The 20,037-nt window shown below is 42.6% G+C and overlaps 1 protein-coding gene across 2 annotated transcripts in view; it reads left to right on the top strand.

Annotated features, from left to right (window-relative positions):
- MYOM2 (myomesin 2) overlaps positions 1 to 20,037 on the top strand; it is a 261,629-nt gene that overhangs the window by 170,872 nt on the left and 70,720 nt on the right. For both annotated transcript variants that reach the window (XM_029595753.1, XM_029595751.1), the window contains 4 exons: positions 1,133 to 1,289; positions 1,372 to 1,478; positions 8,991 to 9,035; positions 11,177 to 11,313. In XM_029595753.1, the coding sequence (XP_029451613.1) occupies positions 1,133 to 1,289; positions 1,372 to 1,478; positions 8,991 to 9,035; positions 11,177 to 11,313 (446 nt within the window). The remainder of the gene's footprint in view (positions 1 to 1,132; positions 1,290 to 1,371; positions 1,479 to 8,990; positions 9,036 to 11,176; positions 11,314 to 20,037) is intronic.

The raw sequence follows: 20,037 nt of genomic DNA, 5'->3' as shown, positions 1-20,037 counted from the left end.
GTGCATGTTGCCATGGTTAGCCTTGCAACATTCAGGGGTTACATGCATATATCTTGGCCCCACCCCAGAACACCCCTTCCCCACCCCCTTTCTGTCTCCTTATTCTTAACACACATACTTCCCAGCTTCTTAAAATTTGTGTTCCTCGTGCACGGGCCACATACGCATTTCTGCATGAGCAACGCTTTTAAAATCTACCTGTGAATATGGAGTCACAGGGTCTTTGGTTTCTGCAGAGTTTTCAACCACAGCTTGGTTTTCATTCAGAGGGAAATAGTATCTCACCGGGCACAGGGTATAACACAGCACAGGTCAAGAAGACCATGCAGACCTTCTCAAGTGTGAAAGAGAAGAACCTGCCTATGTTCTAGAAAATAGACCCTCACTTTCAGAAGGCCAAAGATTCTCTTGAGTGGTTCAATGAGCTGCATTAATGTTTTCAGCAGAAATATCGGGCTGAAGGAAGATCATCAACAACTGAGTGGGGTTATGGGACAGCCATTATTATCTAGCAAGACAGAAGAAAGGTGAAAGTCCTAAAACAGAAAAGATAAAAATATAAAAATAGAGGAGGAACTATTAGAAAAAGTAGGTAGAGCACGAACCATCCAACATGAAGGATTTTTTGCTTCCTAAAACTTTTAAGAATAGAGGTGGGGACATAGCTGATCCCCAAAAGATTTTTTCCCTTGAAGATGACTTACAAATGCATGAGTTTGCTTCAGCAGGCAGATGGAATAATTTTTTTTTTTTTGCTTAAATTCTTTTTAGGCTACCTGAAGCACTGTGAAAAGATTGAAAAAGAAAAGCAGAAATTAAAGAAAGCAGGTTGGGTTGAGGCAGGTTGGGTAGTGAAACCATTCACTGGAAACAACTGCGTAGGCATCAATATTTGCATACATAGTATTTCTTCTATTAGCCCTTGTTTCTGCATAATGCCACAAAACTCTGGGGCAGCATAGGTTTAGAACGTTATCCATTCATTTTCAGTTCAAGGAAAGAGTTTCACCAAATATACGGCTGTTTAACCTCATATACATTTGCTTGTGATATTGCCCTGTAAGGAAAGAGATCCTGCATTATCCCGTGCTACTTATAAACATTGTCTTGTATTTTGATTCTCAATTCGCAGGGACCAAAGAAATCAGTGCAGCTGTGGATGAAGGAGGTAACATATACCTAGAATTTGAGTGCAAGGAGATGACCGATATGTCTCAGTTTACTTGGTGCAAATCCTATGAGGAGATTACTGATGACCTTAGGTTTCATGTTGAGACTTTGGGAGAAAAGTGAGTCTTACAGCACTATTGAGAAAGTGCATGTTGAACCTTATAAGTATTTACTCAATAACTGGGTTTTTTCCTCTTTCAGTTCCAAGCTGTACTTTAAAAATCCAGATAAAGTGGACTTGGGAACCTACTCTGTGTCTGTGAGTGACACTAAGGGCATTTCATCCAGCTATAAACTGGATGCAGATGGTAAGAAATCTAGTTTTATTATAGTATAAACAATGAAATGAATATGATTCCTTAAAAAGTTGAACAAGTTCCCTACTGAGCATGTTTGTGGAGCACCACTTATCATATTATGTACTTATTGTGCCTTGTGTAACAAACATTTCCTTATATATTCAAGTTTACAGACCACAATAAATATCCAATGAGCATAGGAAAATTAATTTTCCCAGACATTTCCACGGGTAAAGCAGTGCTTTACCCGTGGAAATGGCTTATTATAAAATTGCCTGCCTAGTATGCAGGTAAGCTTAATCACGGATGTCCTGTATGGATAGAAGTTTACCTGGACTGAGCGGAAGGTATTACCAGGGCAGGGCTTGGGAGGGGTTTGGACTTGTACACATACTTTTAGATTTGTAAAAGTATGTGGGTAATTTTCCTGTGCACAAATTAGCAGCTGTAGTTACATGCAGTAGTTTTGATAGGAAAATATATAAAATCCAGTTATAAATAATATGACAGGGTAACTAATAATTTTTGACTTTGTAGTGACCTCATATAGTGCCGCTAGGGGCTACAAGCTTTTTGAATGAAGCTCTAGAAGGTGTTAGGGCTTTTCTAATCATTGGTCATGGTAAGTCAGTGATTCTTCAATGAGAAGCTATCATGCACATATCCATAAATTAGGCTTAAGTCCACCTTTTGGTCAAGTATCCAATAGGGCTTTATGTTACCAGTCTGTGTGTAGTCCACAATCAGTGGACTACACACAGACTGGTGCCGGGCTTTTTTTGATAAGATGTCTTGTTCTATCTGACACTGCAATGTTTCGGAGGACGCTCCTTCTTCAGGGAAAAAGAAAATGCTTAATGCCGGCTAGTGACGACTGGTGAACAATCTAGAAAAGTGTGAGAGAAACCCTTTAAAAGTTGAACAATATCTAAACATGGAGGCGTATCAGAATGTGGGAAGACACCTACTTGATCTATGTGAAATGGTCAATGCCTTATTAACCGAGGCTTCATTACCACTGGAAGAAGAGAAACGAACCAACATTTTAAATTTGCGTTTTCTACTGCATCCAATCTTGTGTTATTGTCAAATGGACATCAACTTAGAACTTACATGCATGGTGAAACGATCTACCTGCTGCATCTGATGAGTCCGGCATTGACAAATGTACGCTGAAAAACGCTGCCATTTATACAAAAGAAATCCCGCCGGTCTTTGAGCGTGACAGGCGGAAATGATGTAGGTATACCCAAAAAAGGTTATGTACATCATAAGGAGGCCATTTTGAAAAATCAAGTTGGAAGTATTTGTGTCCAAACATGGGTATATATGTCATATGGAAGTCATCTTGAAAAAAAGGGGGGACCTTATAACGTTGTCAAATGAGAGAAAACCATTCTATTTTTTCATTAAGTCCGAATGGTTCAACACATCGTAAGCAGTGAATCCACTGATTCTCCTTGAAATTAAGGATTGATTGTCTGTCTCCTCCATGCCATGAGGAGGGGACATGCTCAAAAATTAACCACTTGAGATCTTCAAAAGAATGATTGTCAGAAATGCAATGGTGCACAATAGGCGCTTTTAGATCCTTATTTTTGATGCAACTTTTGTGTTCGGTTAGTCGTATCCGTATTTTGCGTTTTGTGCAGCCCATATATGTCATAAGGCAAGGGCATTGTAGGACATAGATCAAAACATTTGTGTTACAGTCAACATCTTGTTTTCTATGAACTTTCATTCCACTTTTGGGGTCCACACATTCTATGCCAGTATGTGTCTGTGCGCAAAAAATACACTTACTACATTGGGTTTATCCTACCACACTAGCTGCTAGTTTGCACTGAAAAGCTGCTCTGACCACATGTTGCTTAATATTAGGACCCCTAGAGTAAGTGAACATGGGGGGAGACTAAAAAATGGAGTGTGGGCTTAATACGAGCCAATTTCTTTGAATGATTTGCTTAATCTGCTGAGTCAGTACAGTATGCTGGAGGTGAGAAAGGGGTGAGGAGGGCTCCCCCAGCCCCCAATGGACCTACAGCAATCAGTTTCCCTAACGCTGATGTCATCAAGGGGTGACTGGCTAGTTCTTTAAAAGCCATCCTCCTGCGGCATTTAAACAAGGTAGAGGAGTGAGGAAGTGCCCAATATTGGACTGCCATTACCTGCTGGAGGTGAGAAAGGGGTGAAGAGGGCTCCCCCAGTCCCCAACCAACCTACAGTGATCAGTTTCCCTAATGCTGATATCATCAAGGGGTGACTGGCTAGTCTTTAAAAGCCAGCCCCTGCGGCATTTAAACAAGGTGGAGGAGCGAGAAAGTGCCCAATATTGGACTGCCATTACCTGCTGGAGGTGAGAAAGGGGTGAGGAGGACTCCCCAGCCCCCAACGGACCTACAGCGATCAGTTTTCCTAATGCTGATGTCATCAAAGGGTGACTGGCTAGTTCTTTAAAAGCCAGCCCCCTGCGGCGTTCGCCGCCAGCGCATCGGCGAAGCCGCGCACCAAAGGGCCACGTGACTTTGTTGGAGATTTGCTGAAATTTATTGGGTACTTGGACATTACATCTTTAACCTTATATCCACCTCTAAAAACAGTGAGTAATTGATTCACTTTATTGCCTATTTCCTAGCTCCCTCGATCCAAAACCTCCACCCAGGAAGGAAGTAGAGTGTATTTAGAGATTGTTGTGAAGAGAGAGTCTTGAATCTGAGGTTTTTTTCTTAATAGAGAATGATGCCCCACACCAAAAGGAAGGCCAAAATTAGGGAGGTGATTACATCATCTCCCTTAACAGAGCCTTCCCAGTTGCAGATTCTTGCCTTCTTTACATACCAGAAGAAAGGGCCATTGAAGAATAGGCACGAACGCAACAGTATCAAAATCAGAAATATATATTTTATGAAATATCACAACTACGATCCTTTCTCGATTCTCATACCCAAGAGACTTTAGCTACAGGATTTGAGGCAAAGTAAATATATACCATGTGTATCTCTTTTTTTCAATTGTTAAGGGGGGGTAACGCCCTACTTTACCTTTAAACACTTATTAATGCATTTTTTCTTTCTGGGGATTACCTCCTAATATACAGATTTGAAATATGATTTCCATGTTATATTATAATGGTTCTTAGTTTACAAATGTATCTGTATTCCTTAAACTTATCTCTCTGTATTTTGAAAGGCATAAATAAAAAAATAAAAAAATAAGAAGAGCATTTGCAAGTGATCACAATCTGTGCCTTACATGGATATCTAACTGGTATGTCTTGATTTTAATACTAATACAAAGGTGAAACCAGGAAGCAGGTTGCATAAGAAAATTGCAACTGTAGCCCTCCTTCTGTATCTTCACCATCCCAGAAGGAGTCTCTTTGGATGCTGCTGAAGCATGACACAGTTCAGTGCAGCTCCGATAGGTTCATTCTGAACAGGGGAGAACAGTACACACAGTCACTCAAAAGACCATTATTCATGTGAAACCCTTAGTTGGGTGTGTTAAGTCCTAAGGGCACACAATCTAATTTATATCTTCTGGGGCTGTTCCGACTAGCATAATTGATCCCATGCTGGCTCTTAATCCCTTGGGGGGGGGGCTTTTTTATGGGGGGGGGGGAGGGAAGCTCTCGCTTATGCCCAGATACTGAGAAAAGCTCGCCAGTGTGTATGCTACACTTTACATGCTTCCAATGAGGTGAGAGGCTGTAAGTATTAGACAGGACCAGGACTGGGTTAGAGATGAGCTTCATTTTTTTCTACCGGGTTGTTTTTTGAGTCAGACGCTTTGGGATAAAGTTCGTTTTTCCTCGGTTAGTTTTCTTGAAAAACGAACAAAAACTAAACGAGGAAAAACGAAACGGGCCCAAAAAACAACACGGGAAAACGAAGCTCAAAAAAACCCACCCCAAGTATTAAAATACATTAAATACAACCCCCACCACCATCCCAATCCCTCCCCAAGACTTACTAACATCCCTGGTGGTCCAGCAGTGTCCCACAAGCGATTTCTTCCTCCGTGCCATCGAGCTGTCGGGCCTGTCTTGCATCAAAATGGCGCCGATAGCCTTTGACCTTGTATGTCACAGGGGCTACCGGTGCCATTGGTCAGCCCCTGTCACATGGTAGGAGCAATAGATGGCTGGCACCATCTTGTGACCCTCCTGTCCCCCACAAGACTTGCCAAAAGTCCCTGGTGGTCCAGAGGGGTCCGGGAGTGATCTCCTGCACTCGGGCCGTCAATACGTGAAAAAAACATTAACATATGGTGCAGGTGATTCATTTGCATTTAGATTATGAATGACAGTTGTGCAAATGTCAGTGCTAGCTAATGTGTAGAGCAATGCTGTTTTGCACTATGCTTAACCCTAATTTTGTGAACGAGTCTCCATAGTTTTCCTCTTCTCCTGCTGACCTGGGGCCAGAGGAAATGGCATGTTATTGCAGTGCCTGATGTGTATGTAAACTTATGGGAGAATGCTCTGCATGTGTAAGATTACCCGGCTCGGCATAGGTATTCCCGCAAGTGGGGTAGGGAAGGGGTTTGCAGTTATACATACGTTAGCAATTTCAAAAATATGCAGGTAAATTTCCCACCATAAAATCTGCACATTTATTTTATTTTATTTATTTAAATTTCTTATATACCGGCATTCGCGATGGGAGTCGCATCATGCCGGTTTACAAATAACAAGGTGTGACAACAGAATAAATACTTAATAACTTAAGTATTTAAATACATAAATACTTAAATACTTAAGTATTTAAGTACATAAATTAGCAGGTGCAATGCCATGTTGGTAGGTTGGTAGGTTGGATGGGATAATTCTCAAGGAAAAATATGCACGCTTTTCCTTTGAAAATTGATATACATTATAAGGTGAATGTTAATTAAAACTGGTGCACGGGCACACATATGTTAGCCCATGCCCTGGGACTTGACTATTTTATAACATATGGGGGCAGATTTTTAATATTACGCACGCAGAGTACATTTGTGTGCGCTACCCGGCGTGCACAAATGTACACCCGATTTTATAACATATGCGCGCTACCGCGTGCATGTTATAAAATCTGGGGTCGGCGCGCATAAGGGGGGTGCACACTTGTGCACCTTGCGCGCAGAGCCCTAGGGGAGGCCGATGACTTTCCCCGTTCCCTCCGAAATTGGAGTGGCCTCACAGCGAACACTATCCCCTATCTAACCCACCCCCCTGCCCTATCTAAATCCCCTCTATCTTTATTGCAGGAGTTACGCGTGTCGGCCGGCTGCCGGCACGCCATCCCCAGACACAGCTGCTGTGCCGGAGGACTCGGGGCTGCCCCCATACCACCGCCCTGCCCCTGGCCCCACCCCCAGGCTTCCATCTCACCCCCGGCCTCACCCCTTTCCGGCCCTTTTTCAAAACCCCGGGACATACGCACATCCTGGGGCTTGCGCGCACTACTGAGCCTATGCTAAATAGGCTCGGCGCGCACAGGGGTAGGTTTTAAAGGGTTACGTGCGTATATCACGCACGTAACCCTTTGAAAAATCTATCCCATGCGCTCTTGTTATAAGATAGGCTGGCTGCACGCACATTTGCACCCACCTTTATGTGGGCCTATGCCATTGCTTATGCGCACAAATGCCGCTTCTAACATATAAGTGGGGGAATTTTAAAAGGGGCACGTGCCAAAAACATTTACAGTTTTCCCAGTTTACCCAGTTAAGAGAGAGGTCTTCCAACCCCCCCTGGTTTAATAGCCTTCACTCCCCCCATTTATCCACGACTCTTAAACCTCACTGACCTGCCTATTTATCTTTATTATATAACTTACATGGCATCAATAGCAGAAGTAAAGTCATGTGGCAGGGGAGATCTGTATGCACCAGAGCGCCTAAGCATTTATGCACTCATCTTAGCTTCACACACCGAAATGCCCATGCTCTGCCCCTTTTAGAAAACTTTTGAGATGTGTGCACTCCGGGAGATATATGTGAATCTCAACAGCTTTTAAAATCTGCTCGGCACACCCAAGCCCAACGTATTTGCACATCCCCTAATTAATGCGTGCATCAGGCTTCTAAAAGTCACCTTTATTTTATGTGAAATTTATGAGGGCTGTCTCAAAATGATCCTCTTAGTGCTCTAAAATTTTAAACACATTGGTATATCCCCCTGATCAATGTCACACTTTTATCAGAATTCTTCTGCATCCTCTCTGCTCATTTCATGCCATGTATTATACTTGCTATCTCTCTGTGCTTTCCTTATCTCCATTCTTGACACCTTATTTAATGGTAGGCTGCACATATAAGTGAATGTATTCCTAAATTCTCCAGAACCTGATTTAAAGCATATAACAAAATTTCTATTGATTAGGGTGTTTGTTAGTACCTTACCATTAATGCTTCTCAATAGCACTAGGTTGCTCTTTCAACAATCGCCTTCATAAAATAAGAAGTAATATGGTAGTCAAAAGTCTAATTCTACATAATATAAATTCTGGGCACTATTTTTAGCATAGGGAATAAACTCTTTCAAGATACATAAAAGTGTAAAATTAATTTCGAAGATTTCATTGAATTTCTCTTAAATGAATGAGCTTTCTTTTTGGTCTCATTAATGTGTCCTGGTTTTTTTGTTTTTTTTAGTTCCTCAAAAACATTCGTGCAGCACTGTGCAAATACAATGTTATTTGCTGCCATTTTCCCCACATTATTGCACATGTAGAGAGAGCATCATTTTCAGTTATTATTGTATTTTTTTCCAGGAATATATCAGTCTATTATTACAACAAGAACAAAAACAAGGCATTAATGGAATTAAATACCACATCATTTTTATGGGTAAATATCATTTTTATTCTTGTTGTAACAAACACTGAGAAATTCCTAGGAAAAATATAATTAAACTGAAAATGAAGATCTCTATACATGTACTATCCACATGAGAATAAACTGGACTGATCTCACTGTGACAATTGTGTCTTGGCTAGTTGTTCTTTGCATGGTCAACAAAATTTGATTGAAAAGGCTAACTTTCATGTTTGCAAGGAGGTGGATTAATAGTTATGGAAAATAGTTTGCGTCTTTTCCTATTGCTTTCTGGCAGCCGGGCCTCCTTGTTAGTGAGGATTAGTGAATTTATAGGTCAGATGAAAAAGAAAAAATGGGGAATGTGTATCAGGAAAGAGGGCCACAAGTAGATCGGCGCAGAAACTGCACAGTTTACTACTTGTACATCAGTTGTGTTAGTCTAACATAGAAGCAGAGAAAATCTAAAAATAAGCAGTGTTAAAAATCATTCTTCTTCTTTTCTAATAGTCTCAGATTTGTTGCTTAAAGATTTTAATTTATTTCACAATCCGTGTTTTGTGACCATCAGGATGCTGGACTCTATGGACCTTGGACTGACCCAGCATGGTACTTCTTATATTCTCCAATGGAGATTGTTTTCTTGCTAATCTGACTTAGTGCTTTGTGTTTCATGCTAGTCCAAATGAATAAAATCATGAATATTTTTCTTTGTTGTAGAACTTGAATACCTGCTAGCCTTAAGTAAAGAAACAAGGAACCCAAGTAAGTAGAAGTCACAAAACTGACATACTGTTCCAGAGAGAAGCTAAGGGGCGGATTTTCAGAGCCCTGCTCTCCTAAATCCGCCCAAAACCGGGCGGATTTAGGTGAGCAGGGCCCTGCGCGCCGGTAAGCCTATTTTACATAGGCCTACCGGCGCGCGCAGAGCCCCGGGACTCGCGTAAGTCCCGGGGTTTTCGGAGGGGGCGTGTCGGGGGGGCGTGTCGGGGGGGCTTGTCGGGGGGCGTGTCGGGGGCGGGCCCGAACCGTGCGGCGTTTTCGGGGCGTGTCGGGAGCGTTCCGGGGGCGGGCCCGGGGGCATGGCTACGGCCCGGGGCGGCCCGGGGGCGTGGCCGTGCCCTCCGGACCCGCCCCCAGGTCGCGTCCCGGAGCGCAGGAGGCCCGCTGACGCGCGGGGATTTACGCCTCCCTCTGGGAGGCGTAAATCCCCCGACAAAGGTAAGGGGGGGGGTTTAGACAGGGCCGGGCGGGTGGGTTAGGTAGGGGAAGGGAGGGGAAGGTGAGGGGAGGGCAAAGGAAAGTTCCCTCCGTGGCCGCTCCGGCCTTGGAGGGAACGGGGGTAGGCTGCGCGGCTCGGCGCTCGCCGGCTATACAAAATCCATAGCCTTGCGCGCGCCGATCCAGGTTTTTAGCAGATACGCGCGGCTCCGCGCGTATCTACTAAAATCCAGCGTACTTTTGTTTGCGCCTGGAGCGCAAACAAAAGTAGGCTATTTGCGCTCCTTTTAAAATCCGCCCCTAAGTGCACAGTGTTTTTCCACGTTAATGGAGGGGAGCTTTTAAGATGTTCATCATAAATGCATCAGTGTCAGAGCAGCTTTGTGCAATCCATTGCATATCAAAAGACATACTGCTCCGAACCGTTCCGGTAGGCATACTCAGTGCTTGCTGGGCTTCAGAACTTTGGACCTGATTCACTAAAGGCTTTTTTCCCATTCATTGTCTATGGCAAAAAGCTTAGTAAATCAGGCTCTTGGCCTCAGTTTGCTCACGTTGATTCCTGGTGGGGGAAGTTTGGCAAACATTTTTGTAGGCACTGTCATAAATGCTGAATGTATTTTTCAGTGTGACTCTAAAATTTACTTATGTAAAGTGTACAATGCAGGGTGCTTAAAAATAGTGGGGTAGGTTTTATAAATTTATGCGCACGCGTACTTTTGTTCGTGCACTAGGTGCGAAGAAAATTACGCTGGATTTTATAAGATACACGCGTAGCCGCGCGTATCTTATAAAATCCGGGGTCGGCGTGCGTTGCCTGTTCCCTCCGAGGCCGCTCTGAAATCGGAGCGGCCTCGGAGGGAACTTTCCTTCTGCCTCCCCTCACCTTCCCCTCCCTAACCCACCCCCCCGGCCCTATCTAACCCCCCCCTACATTTCTTGGCAGATTTACGCCTGCCAAAAGCAGGCGTAAATCTGCGCGCGCCAGCGGGCTGCTGGCGCGCCATCACCTGGCCCGGGGGCTGGTCCGGAAGCCTCGACCACGCCCCCTGGCTGGCGCCACGCCCCTGTTCCCGCCCCGAACCGCCCCTGTCCCCCGGACACTCCCCCGGACACGCCCCTCCCGCCCTTTTTATGAAGCCCCGGGACTTACGCGCGTCCCGGGGCTATGCGCGTGCCGGTGGCCTATGCAAAATAGGCGCACCGGCGCGCGAGTGCCCTGCGCGCGTAAATCCAGCCGGATTTACGCGCGCAGGGCTTTTAAAATCCGGCCCATTATCTCCATCATAATTCCTGGAAACAGCCACATTTTCAAATGTTTTCTAAATTGTAAATAATCATTGTCTGGATGAATAAATGATGGCAAACTATTCTACAAAAGGGGTGCCACCACTGAAAAAGCTCTAGATCTCAACTGTTGTCTATGCACCATTTTAACTGTAAGCACCACCAAATAAGTCCCATCTCCCGATCTTAACATCCTCCTGGGGTTGTGCCACCTTATCCTGACTTTCAAATAAATTGGCACCACACCCCTCAATACTTTAAATCTGAACCTTAACATTTTAAACCGCACTCAAGCAGCCACTGGTAACCAGTACAGTCTTGTCCCACATTTGAGCCACTGGAGTGCTGTTTTGTTGGATATATTCTTATTCACTGAGTTAATTTCTTTCTTTCTATAGCAATTCCCCTAAAATCGGAATTAGCCTATGAGATCATTGACCAAGGCCAGGTCCGCTTTTGGCTTCAGGCTGAGAATTTGTCTTCAGATGCCAAATTCAGATTTGTTATCAATGATTCTGAAATTACAGACAGTGAGGTAAGTACATGGCTCAGATCATTTCATTTTTGCCAGGTGAGCTCACAATGTATTTGCCCATACAGTATGTTCAGTAGTATCCTGCTAGTGATGTCAAAGTCGCTTCTCTTAATCATTGTGGGTCAGGTTAAGAAGTGAGCAAAAATAAGAGGAAGATGTAAAAGGAGCCTGCAAATATGTTTGAACGGTTTTGAAACAGCCCATCTGTTGTCCAAGAATTAGGAGGCAATTTTGTTACAGTTTGCATATACTTTTCAGTAAAATATGCACATAAATTACACCTATTTTCAAAGGGAGAGTACATGGATAATTTTCCCTTTGAAAATTATCCCACTAAAACTACCTATGCACAATTGCATCTGCTAATTTGTGCGCAGATATTTTTTGAGGACATGTCCACATATATTTCTGAAAATGCAAAAATGCACATACGTGCAAATGCTTCCACAATTCTGCTCTCAGGAACTCCTCTGCTCACTGTGGGTGAATTTACATAGACACAGGCTATGGGTGCATAGGTCATGGGTGCATATGAGTACTTTCTGCATAGGCCTGCTCTGAAAATGGGTGGGTGTCCCCAGTATGCATGCTGGAATACATGCATGAAGTTACATCAGCTCTTGAGCAGGTGTAGCTTCATGTTTGCATTTATTTTATTTATTTAAAAGGGATTTATTTTCTGCATACATCCATTTTCATTTGGAGCAGATTGCATTAAACATACATAATAAAATCAAAACAGTACAACAAAATAAATACAGACAATGAAAAGATTTAACAAAATACGGATGAGTTATTTATAGAGATGGTAACTTTCAAACTGGCGTGAGGGGGCACATACGTGCGCATATGTCATAGAAACATAGAAATGACGGCAGAAGAAGACCAAACGGCCCATCTAGTCTGCCCAGCAAGCTACGCACTTTATCCATTTTTTCCCCTTTTTTTTCTCTCCCACCTGTTACTATTGGCTTCCAGTACCCTCCAGCCCTAATTCCCCTCCACCCCACCACCAATTTAGAGAGCAGCGCCGTATCTGCATCCAAGTGAACGTCCAGCTCAATTAGGGGTAGCAACCGCTGTAACAAGCAGGCCACACCCTTACCCCATACTCTTACCCACCCCTGTTTTTATTTTTTTATTTTTTGAGATAGCAGCCCTCCATCCTTCCGCTCCGTGAAGGTGGAACACCAACTACTGGCCACTGGCATCCCGCTCCGTGAATGCCTCTGTGGCTACTGCCGCTCCATGCAGTGTTTGAATGCCTCTGTGTCAGTGCGCCCAGGAACATATGGCCATTTTATAACTTGTGCACATGTTATAAAATAGCCTGGCCTCGTGCATCTGTGCACACAATTTTAAGTGTGCACAGATGCAGTTTGCCCAGTCTAGAGTTAGATCCTCAAAACCCCAGGGGTTTAATAGTCTGCACTGCCCCCAGTTACCCCAAACCTGTCAAAAAAGGCTTTAAAAAAAAAAAAAAAAGCTACACCTCTTTCATAGCGTGAGTATTTATGTTCACATCTCCTGGCCCTGCCCAGACCATGGCCCTTTTTGAAACCAAGTGAGATGTGTGTGCTGTGGGAGATGGGTGCATGTAGGTGGCTTTTAAAATATGACGAACACGTATAAGCGCTAAAAGGTAGATTTTTAGAGTTGCGCGTGGGCACACATGTGCATGCGTCTGTCAGCGTGCGCACGTGGACACGATTTTATAACATGCACGCATATATGCGCATATGTTCCTACCCGCTTGCACGATTTTAGATCGATGGTGCATGTGTGCACGAATGCCGTCTCGTGCGCATAACTGGGTGGATTTTAGTAAATGTGCGCAGTAACACATTAGGGCCTATTTCCCTGTTCCGCCCAGTTCACCCCTGTAAAAGAGCGGACTTCCTAAACCCCCTTCCCAACTTGCCTTCCTTTTACCCTACTAGCCCCGACCCCTAAAAACCTTCTGATTGCCCTAAATTGTTTTTATTTTACTACTTATCCACAGTCCATAGCAGCAGCAACTTACGCGGTCATTGGATCCCGGCACTTGCTTGTGTGTGACTCGGACCTAATGGCGCTGTCCCGGCCCGTGCATGCCCTGCCCACATCCTGCCCTGTCTTTTTTTGCAAAATGCTTTTCAATGCGCGTACCGGGAGATATGTGCATGGCTGCGGGCCTCTTAAGATATGCGCAGCCCGCGAGCGTCCCAGTCACGCACGTATCTCCTGGATTTGCCTCGCATAGAGCTTTTAAAATTTGCCCTTAAATGCACGCACATCTCCTGATTTTGGCATATGCTGGGCTTTTACAATTCATCTTTTAGGGTACAGAGCTACTTAATTAGCCTCCCTCAAAAGGTATGTGCATCAATTATTTTCCTGCCATAGCTTTATACCCCAGAACAATTCATGCAAGTACATGGGAAACTGAGTTCCCTACATGCGTTTACATGCAATAACCGTTGGTGATTTTCAAAAGGCAACTGACGTGCAACAACTGAGATTTATGTGTGAAAATCCTTTTGAAAATGGACTCTATAATGTCCAGCAACTTCTGTAAGAAATAACATCCACTGAAACAAAATTGAGCAAGCAAAAATGTGCACTGAAAGTGCTGTGGGATTTATTCCCTAAAGGACTAAGTTTGAGGCCTGGATAAAAGTCCCACAGTGCTTTCTGGGGGAAATTGCCCTAATTTTGCTCTGTCTTTAAATTTCACCTTAAAACTGTTTTGTTCTGTGACCTTGTGGTAACTTGGTGATAGTGAAACAGTCAGAAATGTGTTTACAGTGAAAGAAAAGTCAAATAAACAAATGCAGCTCAACCTTAAGTTCTGGTAGCACATAAATGTCACCCATAGCTGGTCTTTGCATAGATTGGGCTCCTGCCTGCTCCCAGGATTCCTTGTGTGTCTAGATCTTAAGAAAGACTGTGCCCAGACCTTAAGGTGGTCTGAGGGAGATTTCTTTAGCTCTAAAATATAGGTATGTAAGAACATTAGAAGTGTCATGCTGGGTCAGACCAATGGCTCAACATGCTTGGCATCCTGTCACCTACAGTTACCAATTTGGGACACATGGAAGTACACAGAACTTCACCTCCCTATTGTTCATTCCCAGATAAAGATTGTGGTGATTCTTGTGCCTGCCTGGCTAATAAGTATTAATGGGCATCTCTTCCAGAAACTTGCACAGACCTTTTTTTTTAAATCCAGCTAGATTTAGTTTGTGGGTACTTGCCCAGGTACTTGTAGCCTGGATTGGCCACTGTTTGAAACAGGGTGCTGGGCTTGATGGATCCTTGGTCTGACCCAGTATGGCATTTTCTTATGTTCTAACTTTGTCCACATGCTCCAGTAACAAATTTCAAAGCTTAATTATGCATTAATTAAGAACATAAGAACATGCCATACTCAAATATGTTTTAAATCTGCTACCAGTTAGTTTCATGGAGTGCCCCCTAGTCATAGGGTCAATAACTTCTCCCTATTTACCTGTTCCATCCCACTCATGATTTTATAAATCTCTATTATATCCCTTCTCAAATACTCCAACCCTTCTCATTCTAGGTACTGTAAGCTAAAGTCTGTACACTGGTATAAAGTGTCTGTCTCTTGTTTTATATTGTTCCTGATCACAGCAGAGTTAATGAACAAGTCCTGTTCACAGTACTTTTATGGAATCTAGTTCCATAAAAACGATTTCTTCCAGAGGACTTTTAGCAAGATAAATTTCTTGTGATAAAACAGTACAAGCTGAGGTTTCACTATGGCCCTCTCAAATTCAGATTCAAGAAATGATATTGGCGTGACAATTTGTACATGTTAGCAAAATAATACATAAAATGGTGAAAGGAAAGATTTATAGGGGTAGATTTTAAAAGGTGAGCACAGGCGTATTGTGTGCGCGCTACCCGGCGCGCACCCATGTACGCCCAATTTTATAACATGTGCGTGCAGGCGTGCACATGTTATAAAATCGTGGGTCGGCGCGCGCAAGGGAGTGCACAATTGTGCACCTTGTGTGTGCTGAGCCGCACTGCCTTCCCCCGTTCCCTTCCAGGTCACGCGTAGGGCTTCTAAAATCCGGCCCATAAGAGTACAAATGAAAAATAACAAGATGATTCCAGTACACTGGTGATGTTCAATATTGGCGCACTGAGATGGATTTTCCACAATAAATTTTCAGCAGTTGCATGCTTATCAGTTTTGCAGGATCTAATCTCTCTCTTGTAGAGAGGAGCCAACTGCTTTCTTGTCAGGACTCTCTATTATCATGTTCAAATGTTTAGCAATGTAACCTCTAAAACCTGACAGTCAGGAAATTGCAAAACCTGTAAATGCTGGATATCACCAGGGTCTTAAATATATAGATTTTATTTCTTCTAAGCTGGTTATTGTTTAGCAGTTAGGAAACAGAGAACATGAAGACCATACAGCCCACCCAGTCTGCCCATCCAAATGTCCTGCTCAGCTTCACAATCCCTTCTCTCCCTCAAAATCCTCTTTGCTTGCTCCATGCTTTCTTGAAATCTGATACTGTCCTTGGCTCCACCACCTCCACTGGAAGGCTGTTCAGTGCATGAACTTCCTTCTCTGTAAATAAATATTTCCTTAGATTACTCCTGATTCTTCCTATTTTCACCCTCATACCAACGTCCCTCATTCTAGGACCTCCTTTTTGTGGAAAAATGTACAGGAGGTTAGCCTGCTGTACATTTAAATGTATCTATATCTTCCCTTTCCCTCCTATTTTCATGGTATACATAAATCTTTCTATATATGCTTTATAATGAAGACTGTTGACCATTTTAGTAGTTGCCTTCTAGAATGACTCCATCCAGTTTATATCCTTTTGAATGTGTGGTCTCCAGAACAGTGCACAGTACTCCAAACATGGTCTCACCAGAATTTAAACTGGCTATTCATCTTCCTGTCCATCCATCCATCCATCCTGCTGACTATTCCTGTCCGCATCCACCCAAGCATCCTCCCTGCTTTTGCTGTTGTTTACCTGCCTGTTTGGCTAACTTAAGATGATCAGATATGATCACCCCCTGATCCCACTCCTGTTTTCTGTACATAAGAATTTCACCTCCTATACTGTAGTGCTTCCCTGGTTTCTTACAGCCTAAATTCATGACCCTGCATTTTTTACAATTACATTTTTTTTTTTTTTTGTAATACAATTTTTATTGAGTGATCCTCAGACACAATATGAAACTTTGCCGATAACAGACAAGCAAACATAATACAGCAAACGATATTGATGACACAAATCACAGAACCATGAGGAAACACTCCTCAATTTTCCCCCTTCCAGATATCTATAACTGTGTCTAAGACATCTCTAAAGCCACCCTAGAGAATACTCATGTCGCCAACAAACTAGGAGAGGCTGCACTCTGATACCTCCCCCAGTCTGACATATTGAACAACTATAGCGGGCTAGCTCTGCTTAAACAAGAAGGAACAGGAGTCCAGTATGATTATTCCCAAACCCTCACCCTCTCCAAACCTCCCCGTCCCGCTTCTCCCCCTTTACCCCCCTTCCCCCCCCTTCCCCTACCCAAGGCCTGGCTGACAAACCAGTTGAGACATCCATGTATACTAGAGTCCAATCATAACATTGAAGGCATGGGTCTATCACTAACCCAAAAAACAAAAAAAGAAGAACAAACAAACATCAGGCATTGAGGATCAAGCTGTGAGCCCGATGTGGCAAAGTCTGCACATATACCTCCCAGGTCTCCAAGAAAAGTCTTTGGTGCATTGGCGACAACTTAGAAGTAAAACTGTCCATATACATCATTCGATGAAAATGATTACGCCAAGTCCAATACGATGGTGCAGATATCTCCAACCAATTAAGTAGAATAACTTTTTTCCCCACCAGCCAGGCCTTTTTAATCAGAGTTCTCAATCCCGCTTTTCTTATAACCGACTGGGGAATGCAATCAAAAAGAATCAGCTGCGGGGTAACTTGAAAACGTATTTTCAGGAGGCGTTGTAAGTAATTTACAATTTTCTGCCAGAACTGTTGAACAAGGGGACAAGCCCAGAATGCGTGAGACAAAGTGCCAATTGCAAGGTGACAACGAGGGCATGTCGAATCTGTTATGAGCCGCGCTCTCCACGCAACCTGTGGAGAGACAAAGGCCCTCTGCAGAAACTTGTATTGCATTTCCCGGTAATACATATTTTCACTGGACCTTTTTAAATTCCCCATACATGCAGAGAAGATTGCCACTGTAACCGTGAATACTCCATCTTTGGTCCAACGCTCTACTGAAGTCTCATAGGTACGCTGTGACATACCTCGTTGAAGAGCCCTATAATATGTCGAGAGACAATTACATTTTTGCTGCCAAACTCTAGACCATTCCCGAGCTTCACTAAATATCTTCTCATGTTTTCCACACCTTCCAGGGCGTCTACTCAGTAGTAGATTTTGGTATCATCTGCTAAAAAAGGCAAACATTTCCTGATAGACCTTCTGCGATATCGTTTACGAAAATGCTAAAAAGAACAAGATTGAGGACCAATATCTGTGGCACACAGTTATAGTTTATAGTTTATTGTTTTTTATGTACTGTCACATTAGCCGTAGCCTTCACAATGGTTTACAATGTAAATGCGATAAAAGAAATACAATAAAACATTAAATAAGTAGTGATAACAGCTAAAATATTAAAAGAACATTAATAGAATAATTTAGCTGTTAAGAAAAGATAAAAACATACTCTTAAAATATTATTAAAATATCGTAGTACAAAATATAATCTGAATAAAACAAACATTAGATAGCTGCCTGTAGCCCATTTTCTGTGTAAGCACATTTAAAAAGCCAGGTTTTGAGTTCAGCCTTGAATATTTTCTTATCTGACATTAATCTCGAAGATGTTGGCAAGGTATTCCAAAGCTTGGATCCGGCTATGGATACTGCCCACACCACTGGTAATACCCCTTTCCTCAGCATGAACTTCATACACCACTATGCTGTATTGCCTCTCATCAACCAGTTTCTAACCCAAGCACTTTAGGGTCCATTTGTCTATGTCTTCTTGCTGAAATCCAAGTACACTGCATCTAGAGCTCTCCTCTTATCTAATTCTCTAGTTACCTGATCAGACAAATTAATTAGATTCATCTGAAAAGATCTAAAAATGATGCTGTCTTGGAACCTATAATCCATTGGATTCTAGAAACTGTACTATCCTCTATTTTTGCAGCCTTTTGGAACTACTGCTGATTCTAAGGGGCCAATGCAATATGCACAGTGCATTGTTAATGTGCAGTTAGACGCGGGTAAAATAGGCGCTAATCAATCCCCTAATGCAATAAGGGGTTTAGCGCCTATTTAACCCACGTCTAATGTGGAGAGAATGCAATAGCGCTCTTCACATGCAAATGCATGTGAATGAGGCAATTAGACATTCACTCCCGATACAAAAAGAAAAATGTGCATCTCCAATAACCGGAGGAGACGGCGTTAATAGATGGGCGCATCAGAAAAATAATAAAAAGTAAAATAAATAACATTTAAAAAAAATTGATGATCGGGCCCATTACAAAAAATGACTCTGAGTTTATCAGCGTCGGTTTTCGTGGCTGTCCGCTGCTAAGGAAAACCAAGCCCTTAGCATGCATGCTAAACTGGTCCTCAGACACAATGGGTATACACAAAAATTAATTTAAATGAATAATTTTTATTAAAACAGTTGGTTAAATATGTAAACTATGTTATTATATATGTAGGTGTTTCTGCAAGACAAGATCAAATATTGTGATTTGAAATTTGTTTTGAAATTTGTAATATTACCTCACTGTCTCTAATTCAGAAGTGCAAAACACATTGCAAATTATCATATGCAGTCATTTCTAATTAAGCAGTAGAATAATATTTTGTTTGTCATGTATATCACTTTTTGAAGATACTAGAAATACATTGGAATTGTTTTTAGTTTATAGAACTCATAAAATCAATGAACTTCATCCTACCTAACATTCCCGTTCTAATAGCTGGTATCTTAATTATTTTGGAAAGTCTGCACATGCTGGCAGTGGAGCTATTGACCATACATAACATCCCACTGAGCTTGGGAGAATACGCTGTACTGTGAAATGCTACACTGGGTATGATGACTGGCTTGTCCTTTAAGACTTAATTGGGAAGAGTCCTTTTCATCTATGTGGTAAATGTTTTTGAAAAGAGGATGTATGATAATGAGCTAGCATAATTCTGGTTTGCATACATGGTATACTGAAAGAAGATTCAGAGCACTTTTCAGACTTCAGAATTATGCATGCAGTTACTTGCACAATTACAGTCTAATTCAACAAGTGTAAATTCCCCATTCTGTTCCTGTTATATATGACAAATCAGTCTCCTAGGGGCTTATGCAATATAACTCGGGATAAAAACCTTTACAGTATGACTTGGCAAACTGTTACATGTATATTAAACCAGGACATAATGTCCTTTGCAAAACTTTATACTGAGGGCACAGTAAAACTTGCTATCAGTAAAGTGGCTGCGTAATAACCTGGACTTTGACTCAAAAAGGTTTATCATCCACAACGACTGTGGCACAAAATCCCCCATGCAAACCGGCTTGAAGTGAAAGTGTCAAGGTATCAGAGGGGGATTTCATTCCCCTACATAACAGGCAAGAGGAAACGGCCCAATCGTCTGCCAGAGTTCTCCCCCATTTCCCTTATTCCCCACC

This window comes from Rhinatrema bivittatum, chromosome 3 (genome assembly GCF_901001135.1).
Source record: "Rhinatrema bivittatum chromosome 3, aRhiBiv1.1, whole genome shotgun sequence".
NCBI lineage: Eukaryota > Metazoa > Chordata > Amphibia > Gymnophiona > Rhinatrematidae > Rhinatrema > Rhinatrema bivittatum.
This window is presented reverse-complemented; position numbering and strand designations above follow the sequence as displayed.